General features: G+C 36.7%; 2 protein-coding genes across 3 annotated transcripts; both read right to left on the reverse strand.

Moving 5' to 3' along the window:
• Nucleotides 1-154: 154 nt before the first annotated feature.
• Nucleotides 155-4301, reverse strand: ackr4a (atypical chemokine receptor 4a). The gene is made up of 2 exons (XM_083541127.1): nucleotides 4170-4301; nucleotides 155-3033 (listed from the first exon to the last, which is right to left on the reverse strand). Exon 2 carries the CDS (start codon nucleotides 3009-3011, stop codon nucleotides 1929-1931), a length of 1083 nt encoding a protein of 360 aa, XP_083397253.1. The 5' UTR covers nucleotides 3012-3033; nucleotides 4170-4301; the 3' UTR covers nucleotides 155-1928.
• Nucleotides 4302-5580: 1279 nt separating this feature from the next.
• LOC310726372 (uncharacterized protein) lies at nucleotides 5581-14197 on the reverse strand. Of its 2 annotated transcripts, XM_083541892.1 has the most exons (7): nucleotides 13994-14182; nucleotides 13414-13467; nucleotides 8585-8662; nucleotides 8437-8463; nucleotides 7107-7223; nucleotides 6867-6940; nucleotides 5581-5955 (listed from the first exon to the last, which is right to left on the reverse strand). In XM_083541892.1, the coding sequence occupies exons 1-7, from the start codon at nucleotides 14132-14134 to the stop codon at nucleotides 5922-5924; spliced, it is 525 nt and encodes a 174-aa protein (XP_083398018.1). In that variant the 5' UTR covers nucleotides 14135-14182; the 3' UTR covers nucleotides 5581-5921. The 2 variants fall into 2 exon arrangements, with proteins under 2 accessions (XP_083398018.1, XP_083398019.1); XM_083541893.1 differs by lacking the exon at nucleotides 7107-7223 and having other exon boundaries at nucleotides 13994-14197.
• Nucleotides 14198-16080: the final 1883 nt, after the last annotated feature.

Consider the following 16080-nt stretch of genomic DNA (forward strand, 5'->3'; position numbering starts at 1 on the left):
AAATCAAGATCTATTGCTCTGTATTTGTGCATTGTGCCTAAATGTACAGACCGTTCTTTAGTAACAGAAGAAGGAAAGACAGTGGTCATGTATTAAACCAATAACAAAAAACTATTATTAATAAAAATAAAAATAACACATAAAAAAGCTATAAACTTTTTAGCATTTTCTTGTGTTTTATAGTTTATAGTTTATTTACATTACATTGACAAGAAAGCACAGTAATCCGATGAAACAGTGGTCATTTAGTAAACAATGCTAAGCGGTGGTCACTGAGAAGCATTGTGGCATTTTGTGCAACATCCAAAAAAACATGACCCAGACCTGTGTGTGCATGTCTTATTTAGAAGTTGTATCTGTAAACAAGTTAGAAATACTGAATAAGTGAAATACCTACCTGATAGATTGAGCAATGGTTGGAAGTCCAGCTGTGTTATTTTAATTAATAATATCAGCATTTTTCCACTATGAACCTTTGCTCTGTAATAGTTTCATATTGATTTAGCAAAGATACTTAGCTACATTTAGTCAGAAAAAAAAGTTATACATTTTGTGGAAGAAGAAAAAGAACTGAAAATCTCCTAAATGTAGAGCATATGTATGTAATTGTTATTGTAGTGCAGGATTTTGTCCCTTCACAACACTGTCTGGATGGTGTGTCACGTGTGAAGATTCCTGTTCCGTTCTTTCTTTGTTCAGTTCATTTCGTTACTCAAAGCATTTTGTCACAGCTCATATCTGTCTTTTGTGGCTTGAGTTTCATTTACTTTTGCTTGAGTACAAAGTACATTACTGTTAAAGTGAAAAACAACCTTGTTCAGCCAGGCTGTTTGTCTGGTTGTTTTAACTCCACAGGAATAAAACTCTGACTGGAGGTACAGACTGATAACATGCAAATATATATATTTTTTATATGAATATTCTCTTAAATACAAAATACAGATAGGTATTAGGGGTGTAACTCTACACAAAATTCACTGTTCACTGTACCTCGGTTTTTAAGTCACGATTCAGTTCAATTTCGAAAGAAATCGCTGAGAAATGTAAAACATAAAATTGCTTGTAATTTTTTTATGAACACAGTTTATTATTATTAACACTTGAGATCATTAACATTTGAACACTTTACATTTTAAAACGATTTAAAATAAAAAGCCTGTTCGGGTAAATAATATTTAATATTTTATAAAAAATAGAATAAATCACATGAATGCAATACACTTTGTAATGATATTGATTAAATTGAGTAATCAGTTAAATTGGCACAAATTTAATTGATTAAATAAAATTAAATAAATGGAAAAAATTTAAATGTTTAAATTTTTTTTATGTAAGTGTGTGTTTTACATTTAAATATAAAATTTTCTAAAGATATGATCTACTTAATGGTTCTACCTATTTCAGCATTCTTTAAGAAATGTCTTTATTCCTTCCATTCTTTATTCGTTCACTCCCTCGATATGTGGAATTGTCAGGATTTTCTCCTTTTAAGAGAAATTCTTGAGGCTGAACAAAAGATGCTAGGAAATGCCAGGAAGCGGCTAGCAGCTAATGCTAGTGCTACGGATTCAAGATAGAAGATTACATTGAAATATTTAAGTGTATAAACAAATAACTTTGTTTGTGACAAATAACAAATCTTGAATCTTGAATTCATAGCGCTAGCGCCACTTCCAGCTTCCAGCTTTTTTTTTTTTTTTATACCCCTGGCATTGTTGTGTGCTTTAAAGTTTAATAATAATAATAAAAAAATGCTAAAAGTGCAAGGCGGTGACTAAACAAACTTGCGGTGCTCCACAGATTACGATCTTGATTTTAACTATGTTCTGCATGTAAAAAATTTGGGTACGAATTTGTGTACTGTTACTCCCCTAATAGACACAAAAATGATCTTCATATCTTTTCCTATATATTGCTTTTAAATTTACTCATATGGAGAAGGTGCTTGTCTGTGGGGATTGTGAGTGTGAATTAAAGGAAAAGTCCAAATCACACTCCTCTCTCCTCTGTACAGATCTTCTTTTCTGGCCCATGGCTTTGGCAAATCTTAGCACGCGCATCCTGAAAGACGAGCCGATAAAGACGTAAAGCACAGGGTTCAGGCAGCAGTGGATTAAAGCCAGACTCTCAGTAATCTGAGTGGCATGGTCCAGGGCTTTACTTGTCTCACAGTTGCTTATTAGCAGGTAAATCACATCCAGGACTCGGCAGAACTTTACAACGTTGTAGGGGAACTGTGTTAGCACAAAAACACCCACAACTGCCAACAACACACGAATTGTTGTCCATCTCTTCCCCCTGTTCTCCTGTGAAAGCTCCAGTAATTTCCGTACCACATAGAAATAGCAATACAGCATTATCAGCAAAGGTACCAAAAAACTCAGCAAGACCTCTATCACCTCCATAATCACTTTTGACTGAATGGCCATGCTTGAAGAGTACACAGCCAGGCAGATCTTCCGACCAGAAAGCTCTTTAACAGTTGAGAGCATCAAGTCAGGGATTCCTAGAAAGAAACTAACCGTCCACACTACCAGGCAGAGCTTGGTGGAGCAGTTCTTTTTAAAAATCCGGCCCAGGAAACGATCTTTGAGTTGTGGGTATAGTGCAAGGTAGCGATCAAGACTGATGCAGGCCAGAAGCAACATGCTGCATGTGAAGTTGATGGTATATAAGGCTGTGACAATCTTGCAAAGTACTTCTCCTAGCTCCCAGCCCTGTACAACAGCAGCAGACCAGAAAGGTAGGGTCAGGAGAAGTAGGAGGTCGGCAATGGCCAGGTGCACCACAAACGTGTCCATCAGTGTCCTTAAGCGTTTGGAATATGCATACACAGCCACTACTAGAGCATTTCCTGTCAGTCCCACTATTAGAGATAACCCATACACAACTGGTAGGAAGACTCGAGCAAAGGAGCGAACATCCTCTTTTTCACAGAGGTCATGGAATACACTGTAGTTGTAGTCGCTGGCGTTGTCATGCTCATAGTCATAAGACTCGTTGTAATCCATATTATTCTTAAAGATAAGATTTCTGCAAAACAATAATATTGTTACGTACGCCATATGTACGGTGTGATGCAATAGCCTGTTTTTGAAATAAACATGTTTCCAAATATCACCCAAACAACAACAACAACAACAAAAAGAAACAAAAAAAGTATGCAGGGTAAATAGTTGTCAAAAAACACATTGTTCTAAATAATATTGAGTTTAAATACAGTAACAATGGTAATATTACTTCATGTTAAATTAATGTGTTATTATTTGAATTAAACATTTGGATGTCACATAAAGAATACATCTATCTATCTATCTATCTATCTATCTATCTATCTATCTATCTATCTATCTATCTATCTATCTATCTATCTATCTATCTATCTATCTATCTATCTATCTAAGATTATTAATAAATAAAAGACAGTTTGTTTTAATAAATCAATTTATTGGATTATATAATTATATACGTTTTTTTTGCTTGGATACCATTTGATGCAATTCATAAATATAATTTACATAAAATTCTTACATTTCATAGAATCCTCATTTTTATTTGTAATGAGACAGAGAAATTTAAAAAAGATTGAAAACAATGATAATATAGTATATGCATATAGCAATTTACAGAAGTTACAGTATAGCTCAAAATCCTGGAACTATAATTTTATGAGCATAAAAAAACAGCCCAAAAAAAACCTATTGTGCATATGGCATCCAGACCATATGTGGGTCCTGCCTTGAGGAGGAAAATTGTAAAATTCCTCACATTGCCTCTGGTTTTGTTTTTTATTTTTTTTGCCCAGTCAAACTCTGTTGGCAAATTCTTTCCAAAAGAGAAATGTTGATTCCGCAAAAAAAAAAAAAAAAAAGTCAGGGACACTGAGTTACTTTGTCCTTTCACTTTCTGTAGAATTTTCTTTGTCAAAATATTGCATTAAAAATACATAGTTAACATTTTACTTTTAGGAATACTGTAGCAAAGACCATATATGGCGCACAATCAGGTCTAAGTTTAATGATTAATGCATGGCCTTTGGGTTAGTTTTTAAAAAATACAACAGCCTTTCGAATTGTAAAAAATTTAAATTTTTGAACATATAATATGATAATGCCTAGACCTCTAACCTTTCTTTTTCCATATCTAGAGGTGCAGTTAATGTGTCTTACCTTACGTGAGTGGAGCTTCCAGTTTCTACTTCTGCTTGCCCTGCTGCCAAGCCTGTGGACTCCAAACCCTTGCACCTCACATTTATGTGCGTGTGTGTGTGTGTGTGTGTGTGAAAGAAATAAAAAAATGAGAGGGAGGGAATCTCACTATAAAACATGTGTCAAGTGACTCACAAGTCTAATTGCAAAGAGGATGTATTTCAGCTGGTGTCTAAGGAATTTATAGTTTTTTTTTTTGTTGGAAGTAGACTTGTTTGGGATTTTCCTTGCATGCTTTCTCTATATGAGCACATAAAGTGGTTCAGTGTTTATATAACGGTAATCGTGGTTCTGTTTTTTCATGGGATGGTGGGTAATTAAGTATGTGTGTTCTTTTGCGAGAAAAATAAACAAATAAAATCTGATCCAACATAAACATACAGCACAGGCTGGGGCACTGGCATGAGAGATGTTTACCAGGATGAATGTACCAGCTTGTTATTTTTTATTGTCTTTATTTGCACTTGCCAGTGAATTTCTTATTTTTAAATAAACTTTAAATTGCAAAGATATGTGGGTATTTTACCATATTTTTGTTTCATTTATTTGACTCTACAATCATTAAATTCTTGTGATATTTTGTTATATAATGTTCAAATTTATTGAATAATTGTTTTGCAGATTTGCATTTAAAAATTTTATAAAATTTAATGATAATAATAAATATTTTGTCACTTTTATACTTGACATCATTTTTCAATTTAAGTTAGGATGTTTATTTTAAATGATGATATTTTTCCTATCAGACTTTTTTTTGTCTGATACTACTTAGTATCACTTCTGTATTTGTATGTCTTTTGCGTTCATTCTTTCTGTTTCAAATTGATTTGGTCATCATGGGACTCATGTGAGAGCTTAATTGTGTAAAGCTTTTAGAGCTAATGTAGGCTTTTCCTGGTATAAGTTTCAGCACCACCCACACATAGATACCGCATATGAGACATGACTTACTGCAAACATAGTTTCCAATAAATATTATACTGTATATACATTAAATAAACCTGTATAAATTGTGTAGTCTTCCAGGTTCTGGGTGAAAGCTATGACTATAGATTATTTGCTATTTATAAGATGAGCAATGTAATAATTTAAAGTAGATTTCAGATGATGTGCAATTCCTTGCATCTGTGTTAGTGTGTGTGTGTGTGTGTGTGTGTGTGTGTGTGTGTGTGTGTGTGTGTGTGTGTGTGTGTGTGGTGTCCTGCAAATGAACTGATATCCTGGGTGTATCCCACCGTAAGCCATTCTGTGTTTCTGGAATAGAAACTGACTTTGCACCCACTGCGACTCTGACCGAAATAAAGTTTCACATTTCCTTTTTTTTAACACTAACCACTTCTTTGTAATATGTTTAATAAGTCAATGAGAAGGATTTTGGATGTTTTTAGATTAATGACAGATTTTGAGAAATAGAGACTCTGGGTCTTAAATGTATTTCTGTACTGTACACATGCTTCACAATTCGAACTGCATAATAAGTGCCACTTGGTGATCACTTTTGGTAATGCACACAAAAACACAAATAGGTTAAGGAACCATTGAGTAAATACTCTAGGAAACAGAGAAATAGGTCAGTCTAGACCTAATCTGGACTATAAATTTTTTTATATATATTTATAGAATTCATGTCATATGAGGTTTGCATAAGAACTCGTAAAAAATCTAAATGCAATACAACAAAATCGGACTATACTTATTGTACATTGCAAAGCCTTAGTCATCCAAATCTTCTTTTTGTCCACCAGATCTATAGAAAATACCAAACAAACAATGAGTGACAAAAAATCAGTGAGTTTAATATTGAATGCTAGATGGTATTTATATGCAAAAGTATGTCGACAACTGACCATCACATATATAAACTGTTGTCGCAAATTGCATTTTATTGTGTATGTAAGCTGTAAAATTTGCAGTACTGGAACAGTAAGACCCAAGGCACAGTTTAACATCAATGTCTGACTTTAAGTCTCTTGTAACGAAATACGCACGATTCCCTACATTCAAAATCTAGTGGAAAGCTTTCCCAGAAGAATGGAAGTTAATATTACACCAAAGAGACTACATTTGAACTGGGATGTTCCAGGATCATCTACAGCCTATATAATATGAGTGTGATAGTCAGGTGGCTACAACATTTTTAGCTATATGTAACTATTTTTCTAATCCTTCATTCATTCATTTTCTCCCACTTATCCGTAATTCGGGTCGCGGGGGCAGCAGTCTAAGCGGGCCCCCGCCTCCGACTGCTGGCCAATCCTCACAGCACCGTCCCTAACGGTCCCTCCTGCAGGTGGTGAGCCCACGGGAAGGCGGCCCCACGTCACTCCGACGTCATGGACCTTGATATTTCCCTCGTAAGGGACCCCCAGAGCATAAAGGGTTAAGGGCCTTGCTCAAGGGCCCAAGAGTGGCAGCTTGGCGATACTGGGGCTTGAACCCCAGACCTTCCGATCGGCAACCCAGCGCCTTAACCGCTGGAGCCACCACTCCCCCACATTTTTCTAATCCATTATGGACATATTTTACGCCATTATAATTTATTATAAGTCAATTCCATTTAAAAAAAAAACAACTGACACTGTATGTAACCTTGAATGAGCCTAATGAGAGAAAAAGAACATTCTGAGAGTCTTTTACATAAATCTGAATCAAACAAACCGTTCTTTATCCTGTGCAGCATAACTGAGGACAGAATATGTTCCTGGCTGATAAGGTTTCTTCTCTTGCTTTCTCTGGTGTCCATCAGACGAGAAACAAAGAAAAAAAAAAGAGGAAAGAGTTTGTTTAAAGTATGTCACCTGTGTCCTGTAACTAAATTCATGTTGATTTTTAAAAACTGACACATCAGGAGGATTGTGTGCTGATAAATAAAGATGATTATGAGAGGGTAGTGAATACCTTTGGCACCTTATTTTTCTTTGTAGGAGATGTTTGTTCATGGTGTGACTTGTGTTGCTTTAGGAGTTGCTTTACAAGCTTTGTCTTTGCCAATCCTTGCCTCTTGGTGCGAGAGTTCTGAGAATAGGGGATATTTGTTTGTGGAGATGGAGGAAAACATTTCTACTAATGTGGTGTTTTCTTTGTTAAATTTGCTTGCAGCAGCATTTGATATGGAGTTACATTTATAGCAAGGAATCGGTTGGGAGTGTTGAATCCTACAGTCTTGTCTTTTGACTCAGGCGCCAACTATAGATCCCTTGAACAAGTAGGGGGCACACATACCTCATCACTCAGTGCTTGCAAAACTGAATTGCTTCCAGAGTCTTTCTACACAATCGATTCTCACAGCTCCTCACTCACAAATACCTTGGTGTGCATGAAATTTGCAGCAGCTTGTGCTCATTTAAATGACTACACTCACAGTGCTCTGCATACTCGGGTCAGGGGCCCTTCAACTCGATACTGTATATACATCCATTTATACATGCTAATTAGACAAAAGTGTCCAAGACACGCCCATTTTCAAGACACACCTTATTTTTTGTGGTCAACAAGCATTTGTTACACTTAGCAGCATTTGGTGTCTTATTGGTATTTTATTAACAATTATTAAGAAAGGAATGTAACTTAATGATGTATCAGTAATAATTATGAAATCGGAAAAATTATGAAAAAATCTGACAAAATTATGTACAATCCAAAAGATGAATCAGTTAGATATATTGGACATCATGCACAACCAGATTGTGGTTATTTGTGCTTTTAATCTGATGAACCCTAAAACAAAGCTGGTCTGAATGTATAATAATTTTTAACAAGGCTCAATTTTAAAAACTTTCTTTCGGCTTCTCCCATTAGGGGTCGCCACAGCGGATCATCCGCATGTTTGATTTGGCACATGTTTTAATGCTGGATGCCCTTCCTAACGCAACCCTCCCCATTTATCCGGGCTTGGGACCGGCACTAAGAGTGCCGATCGAACCCGGGCCGCAGCAGTGAGAGCGGCGCATCCTAAACACTAGACCACCAGGGACCCTTTTTAACAAGGCTCAATTTACCTTGTAAAAATAAAACAGAAAAAAGTTTAAATAGAATAATTAAATAAATTAATAAAGCATATATTTCATAACATATTCCAACTTTGATATAAAGTATTTTGTTACACAATGTATTGCAAATATATTACATGACAAAAAGGAATTCTGCCAATTTGGGCATTTTGTATTCATTTTAGACTATAGTTCAACTACATTTGAAACCAAAAGGATTTAGTATCTCATGAGCTTACATGTGTTTTCTTTCCGTCCTCTGCCATCTGTGGTAAAGGCATGTAAAGAAAAAAAAAGATGGAATAGAGTTATCAAACTTTTTTTTAAATTTTTATATTTAGTATGGTTGAACTGTGAAGCAACTGATTTTTCATGGACCACCCATACACTTAGTGGGGAAAAAGCTCCAGCATTGTGTTTCTTTTTCTTCTTTTCTGCATATCGACGCACCCGTGGTCTGTAGTTCTTGAAAGAAAGTCAGATGGTGATATGAACAATAAAGGACAAGCGAATAAAATACCAAATCTTAAAAAAATATTAAAAATACAGTGCTGTGATAAAATATTTGCCCTGATTTCCCTAATGTTTTTAAGATGTCACACCAAATAGTTTTGTTGTTTTGCTGCTCAGCCCCATTACACTTGAGCTTCAGATCACAGACTGATTACCTGCCAGCAAAGCAAGTTTACTGTTGGTGTGATGCTATTATTGTGTAATGCTGTGCTAGCTTTCTATGCTAGATATAACAGGACCAAGATGTTCCGATTTTCCTGTAACCAGTACCCAGAAGCAGTGGGTAGCAGTGATCTATTGCCGATGGTGAAATTATGAATACTGACCTTATCTGAGATGAATAAGACAAACAGTTCCTAAGATGTTCGCTTGGGTTCATTTGTGACCTCTACTTAAGTGATAGGAATTCTTTGAAGAATTTTGGTTGGGTGGCCTCTTCTGCGAAATCTTACCACTCTTGCACCTTTAGTCAATTTGAAGATAATAGCTCTACTTGTGGTTTGCTATGGTCCCATTGACATAGAAAAAGCTTTGTTACTATTAGCTTACTTCAAATTGCTGGAGAGATTATATTTATTGGATGTTTACATTTAACAGTGCTGCAATCAAGCCTTGGTGGTTTTTTTAATTGTAGTTACGTTTTCACACAGGCCTAGGTGATGTTTGTTAACTAATATACTTCAATAAATTTAATAAAAACAAATGATCAATTTAAAGTGTAATTTGTGTTTACTCAGTATGCGCTTTCTTACAATCCTAATTCTAAAAATGCTATATAAAATGTAAATGTTGTCATCACCAACATTTAGTCAATTTGGGACAGAGCCATGCTTTTCACTGTGTACCCTCGTCTGTTAACAACATTCTGTATATGTCAGGGAATTTAGAAAATTATTCGCTGGAATTTTGGGAAAGGAATCTTGTCCCCCAATGTTTTGAATGCAGGATTCTACCTGCTCAACTGTCTTGGGTCTTTTATTGTTATATATTTTGTTTCATGATGTGCCAAATGTTTTTAATTAGTAAAAATGTCTGGACTGCACTCAGGCCAGTTCAGTACTCAGATTCTTCTACTACAAAGCCATGCTAAAAGTAATTTAGCATGATCTTGCTAAAATATGCTAGGCCTTCTTAAGAAAAATGACATCTGAACACTGAACAAATATAAATGCTACACTTTTGTTTTTGCCCCCATTTTTAATAAGCTGAAGTCAAAGATCTAAGACTTTTTCTATGTACACAAAAGTCATATTTCTCTCAAATATTGTTTTTACAAATCTGTCTAAATCCTTGTTAGTGAGTACTTCTCCTTCGCCGAGATAATCCATCCACCTCACAGGTGTGGCATATCAAGATGCTGATGAGACAGTGTGATTATTGCACAGGTCTGCCTTTGGATGGCCACAATAAAAGGCAGTTTTACTGTATTGGGGGTGTCTGGTGGGGTTCGAAAACCAGTGCAGTGGGGCAAAAAAGAATTTAGTCAGCCACCAGTTGTGCAAGTTCTCCCACTTAAAAAGATGAGAGAGGCCTGTAATTTTCATCATAGGTACAGTTCAACTATGAGAGACAAAATGAGAAAAAAAAAATCCTGAAAATTACATTGATTTTTAAAGAATTTATTTGCAAATTATGGTGAAAAATAAGTATTTGGTCACCTACAAAAAAAGCAAGATTTTTGGCTTTCATAGACGTGTAACTTCTTCTTTAAGAGGATCTTCTGTCCACCACTTGTTACCTGTATTAATGGCACCTGTTTGAACTCGTTATCAGTATAAAAGACACCTGTCCACAACCTCAAAAAGTCAGACTCCAAACTCCACTATGGCCAAGACCAAAGAGCTGTCAAAGGACACCAGAAACAAAATTGTAGACCTGCACCAGGCTGGGAAGACTGAATCTGCAATAGGTAAGCAGCTTGGTGCTTATTAGAAAATGGAAGACATACAAAACCACTGATAATCTCCCTCGATCTGGGGCTCCACGCAAGATCTCAACATTCAATTCACGGGCAACAGCTCTGGTGGACATTCCTGCAGTCAGCATGTCAATTGCACACGCCCTCAAAACTTGTGGCATTGTGCTATGTGATAAAACTGCACATTTTAGAGTCGCCTTTTATTGTGGCCAGCCTAAGGCATACCTGTGCAATAATCATGCTGTCTATCATGCTGTCTCGCAGATAGCACAATAGACCAAAAAACTTACAAAGAATAGTTTTTTGGAATTTTATGTTGAAATAATGAAATGTATTAATTAATAAAAATATAATTATTTATTATAAAATAAGGTAAAATGTTTATACAGTTCAGTACTGTATACATAAAATAGCAGTTTTTTGGTGGCGTCCGTTTTTAAACGTAACCACTGCGATAAACGGGGGATTACTGTATTTTCTATTTGTGAATAGAATATGGGTTCACCGGATTTTAATGCAGAAATTACTGCATTCTGGTTTCAGTTACATTTTACACAGCATCACACTTTGATGTAATTGTACTTGAATATATAGGAAGAGTGCAAATATATACAAATATGTACATCTCACAAAAGTGAGTACACCCCCCACATTTCAGCAACCATTTTAATATCTTCTCAAGAGACAATACTATAGAAATTTATCTTATTAATATATACAGTACAGATTTACTGTCCTTTGAAAATAATGAAAGAATTGTGCGTGGATACTAAAGTGAGATTATTTCTCTAATAACATCCCCTGTGCTCCTCTGCACACCCCCAAGAGCATCTGCTTGCTTGCATCCTTACCTCAAAATCCAAGTTTATCCAGAAATACACTATTTTCAGTGTCAAAAGACAAGGTACAGTATTTCCTAAATTTAAAGCAATCTTTAAATTCAATCCACATACATATTCACTCTTAAAACAACTCAACATACAACCATTATTGTCAAAATCGCTGGCAACAAAAGTAAGTACACCCTAAGTAATATCAACTGTATGTCGCTTAACCATGCAAATCCACACGTCCTATTCATCATGTTCATGCTTTTGTTTGTTTGACACGACCATACAAATTTATGTATCTTCTATTAGACCAGTTAAAATTTAGGCACAAATACAAGTACAATTCTCTCATACTGACCACTGGATGTTCACCATGGCACCTCATGGCAAAGAACTCTCTGAGGATTTGAGAATTAGAATTGTTGCTCTCCACAGTGGCCAGGGTAATACAGAGATTTTTCAAGACGGGTTCCACTCAGAACAGGCCTCGCAAGGGTCCATCAAAGGAATTGAGTCCTCGTGCTCTGCGTCAGGTGCAGAAGCTGCTTCAAAAAAACACATGCAAGAGTACTGCCAGCATTGCTTTAGAGGTTGAAGAAACGGAGGGTCCACGTGTCAATGCTCGGACTATACACTGCACACTGCAACAAGTGGATTTGCTTGGCCGTTGTCCCAAAAGGAAGCCTCTTCTGAAGCTGGATCACAAGAAAGCAAACAGTGTGCTAAAGAAAACTTGTCCAAGAGCATTAATTACTTGGAACCACGTCCAGTATTCTAATGAGACTAAGATCTATTTGGCTCAGATGGTGTCCAGCATGTGTGGTGATTCCCTGGTGAGAAGTACCAAGACTATAAGAAGATCGCTAACACCCTGAAACTGAGTTACAGTGCAGTGGCCAGGGTCAAAAATAGGTTTTCCAAGATGGGTTCTACTCAAAACAGACCCTGCATGGGTCCATCCAAGAAGTTGAGTCCTCGTGCTCTGCGTCAGGTGCAGAAGCTACTTCAAAAAACAGACGTGTGACTGCAGCCAGCATTGCATTAGAGGTTGCAGAAGCGGAAGGTCCGCTTGGCAATGTTTAGACTATACACTGCACACTGCACCAAGTCGGTGTGCATGCTGTCGTACCAGAAGGAAGCCTCTTCTGAAGCTGGCTCACAAGTATGCTAAAGACAACCTGTCCAAGAGCATGAACTACTGGAACCACATCCGGTGATCTGATGAGACTAAGATCTATTTGGTTTAGACAGTGTCCAGCATGTGTTGTGATGCCCTAGTAAAGAGTACCAAGTACCACGGACTACCAAGTACCTGTTTGCTGCCTACAGTCAAGCATGCTGCGGTTCACTGAGGGAAACATTGATTCCAACATACTAAACATGATGCCCTCCCTTCAGAAACTGGGCCGAACAGCAGTTTTCCAACATGAAAACTCCTGTTTTGCCTTGCTGAACCTGAAGGTGATGGAGTGGCCGCATCCTCAAGCAGAAGGTGGAGAAACGCAATGTGTCGAACATTCAACTGCTCGCAATGTCTTTTTGGAGGAGTGGTAGAGGATCCCAGCTACAACCTGTGCAGCTCTGGTGAGTTCCATGCCCATGAGGATTAAGGCAGTGCTGGATAACAATGGTGCTCACACAAAATATTGACACTTTGGACACAGTTTTGACATGTTCACTTGGGGTGTACTCACTTTTGTTGCCAGCTATTTTGACAATAATGGTTATATGTTGAGTTATTTTCAGGACACTAAATCTGTACTGCTTTACAAGCTGCACATTGACTCCTTTAAAATATACCCACGCTTCGTTTCTATAGTATTATCACTTTAGAAGATATACTAAAACGGTTGCTGAAATGTGAGGGGTGTACTCAATTTGTGAGATACTGTATATATTTTTTGCAATGTATTTTCACAAGTTAAGCAGGAGAATAATTGCCTGAGTTGTCATACCATCAACATGATTTCAGGTTTCTGATATTTTAGTTCCAGTCCAAGCACTGCAGCCTGCCAAAATACACACAAGGCAAGTATTTAGAAAAACAGTAACTCCTTTTTCTTCTTTTTTTTTTTTGTTACGAACTAATCCAAATGACAAAATTATATTACACATAAATCAAAATAAATCTTCTTTTTTTTTTGGCTGTATTAGGTACACATGCATATAAACATGTGCCTTGCCACACACACACACACACACACACACACACACACAGACACACACACACACACACACACACACACACACACACACACACACACACACACACACACACATTCTCTTTTTTAACATCAAAGCAGTAGTTTTCTCCACTGGGAGCAGTCAAATGTTCAAAAGCTATCAGATATAGTGAACGTTTGGTACCCACCAACATATAAATACACCCCTGGCCACCCACTCACATACATACACCCAATAAACAAACTAAAACCTTTTATCTGGACACTCCTCCCACGTTAAGAGCCTGCTGAGTCTATTGTACAAAGTGACCGAAAACAGATAAGGATCCAGAAGAAAAAATTCCGCTCTTACCTCATGCATTGCCCCAGGTCCAGACGTTAAGACTGGAGCTAGTTTGGTCCTCTGAAGCTCTGTATGGCTCCCATTTTCTTCCCCATAACAAATGAAAAGGAGACAGAACCCCAGCACTACAGAAAGCAGTCTCCAAACCATATTGAAGGCCTGTGCTAGGAAAACATAACAGGGTCCTGCTTTATACTCATCCATCTAATCACTTCCAGATGCAGAAAACTGGAGACAGGATATAAACAACCACACTATTTCAGTGAAACTCTTACGAAAACACACCATTGCTAGATAGGGTTGGTTGTGGGCACTCTGTTTCTGTGTTTCACAAGAAACTTTCTCTGAATTTCTTTAAATAAAAATCTTGTTAAAATAGATGTAATGGTGAGTGCTTTTTTGTCCAGTAACATAAACAACAATTCCAAAAGTTTGGAGTTATTTAATGATTTAATGAAGTTATAATTTGTGTCAAAATGCTCAAAATTCCTGTTGGCTTGCGTAGTTTATACAGTAATCCCCCTTTATCGCGGTGGTTACGTTCCAAATCCGCCCACAATAAACGAAAAACCGTGATAAATGGACACCACCCCAAAAAATGTTTTTTTTTGTGGGTTTTTTTTATTGTTTGTCGTAAATCATCCTCCCACAAACTTTAAACACACACTAAAACATTTGCAAGAATATAGCGAGATGAATTTTGTGTAAATTGGTAGAAATACAGTACACTGCATCACATTTATAGTGAGTACATGTACTGTACAGTATGCAGTTCTGTTGAAGCATAGCCTATGCATAGTTTCTCTGCTTGTTGATTGGTTGAAGTGTCCTGTGATGTCAAAAAAACGAGGCTGAGACAAATTTGTTATTTTGCAAATGCAATTCCGCGATAAACTGGGGGCGCGAGATTCAAACTGCGGTAAAGAGGGGGATTACTGTATTACACTTTTTTTTTGCAAGTAAGAAACAAATACTGTATATATGTGAGCTGCTTGTTGGTTTAAAATTTCCTCCATATTCCCAGCCTGATCATTGACTTTTTCAACTATTTTTTTTTTACCCACAAAATGTGACAGCAACTTTGATGATAACCATGAAGATGCCAATGGTAAAGTATTTGTCTCTTCTTAAGGCAGTTTCTTTCATCAGTGTAACCTGGCAGCTTTCACAGGAGTTGAATACTTATGCAAGCAAGATATTTCAGTTTAATATTATTGTTTTTATTTCCCGGCAACAGTGTCCCCTTACAGTCATTCATTCTGCGTTTTCCAGTGTTTAAAGTAAAATAAAATATTAAACAGGCTTTTTAATGCACCATTTGCAATTCAGTATATGAGATAATAAGGTCAGAATATGGTGTGTTTGTTTTTACATAGAGCTCCAGTGTTCCTGGAATAGACTCCAGATTCACAATAACCCTGACCAGAATTAAGTGGTTGCCCAAGAATTTCCTTAAAATAAGAGCATGTACCTTTCAGACTTTTTGCAGACCTGTTTACTGTGCACTATGCCTTCAGGGACTGGGATGATAAAAGGATTATTGAAATGCAGAGTGCAGTGCAGGATTTTATATTATATGAATCATTCCCAGAGATGTTAACGTGCTTCTGCTGTTAAACTGTTTTTCCACTGAATCTTTGACTCAGCAGATTTGCAGTACTTAGATTTATTTCAAGAGCTTAGGGTGAAGTTCACAGTGAGGGAGTGTATCAAATAGAGAACTCTGGCAGTCTGTTGACTAAATCAGCCGACTGAATATACATGTGAATAGGCTTAGAATGTCTGGACAGTCAATACCAGTTTGTTTTGAATGTATTGTTTAAGATTACTTGCCCCCCTGTCACGATTTCTGTACCCCAAAAATATTTAATTGTGTGAAAAGCAGCAATACAGAGATAAAGAGGTTTTAAAGTTTAAATGTTTAAGTTTACTGCCTATTGCCAATATAGAGATAGCATGAGGAAGAAACCTTGAGAGGAACGGGACTCAAAGGGGAACCCATCCTCATCTTAATAGCACTGAATATAAAGTCATTACAGTTCCATCATTGTTTAGGAGTACTGTTCAGTGATGGGCACTTAAATGTAGAACTGTTC

The sequence above is a fragment of the Silurus aristotelis genome (assembly GCF_946808225.1).
Source record: "Silurus aristotelis genome assembly, chromosome: 5".
NCBI classification, from domain to species: Eukaryota; Metazoa; Chordata; class Actinopteri; order Siluriformes; family Siluridae; genus Silurus; species Silurus aristotelis.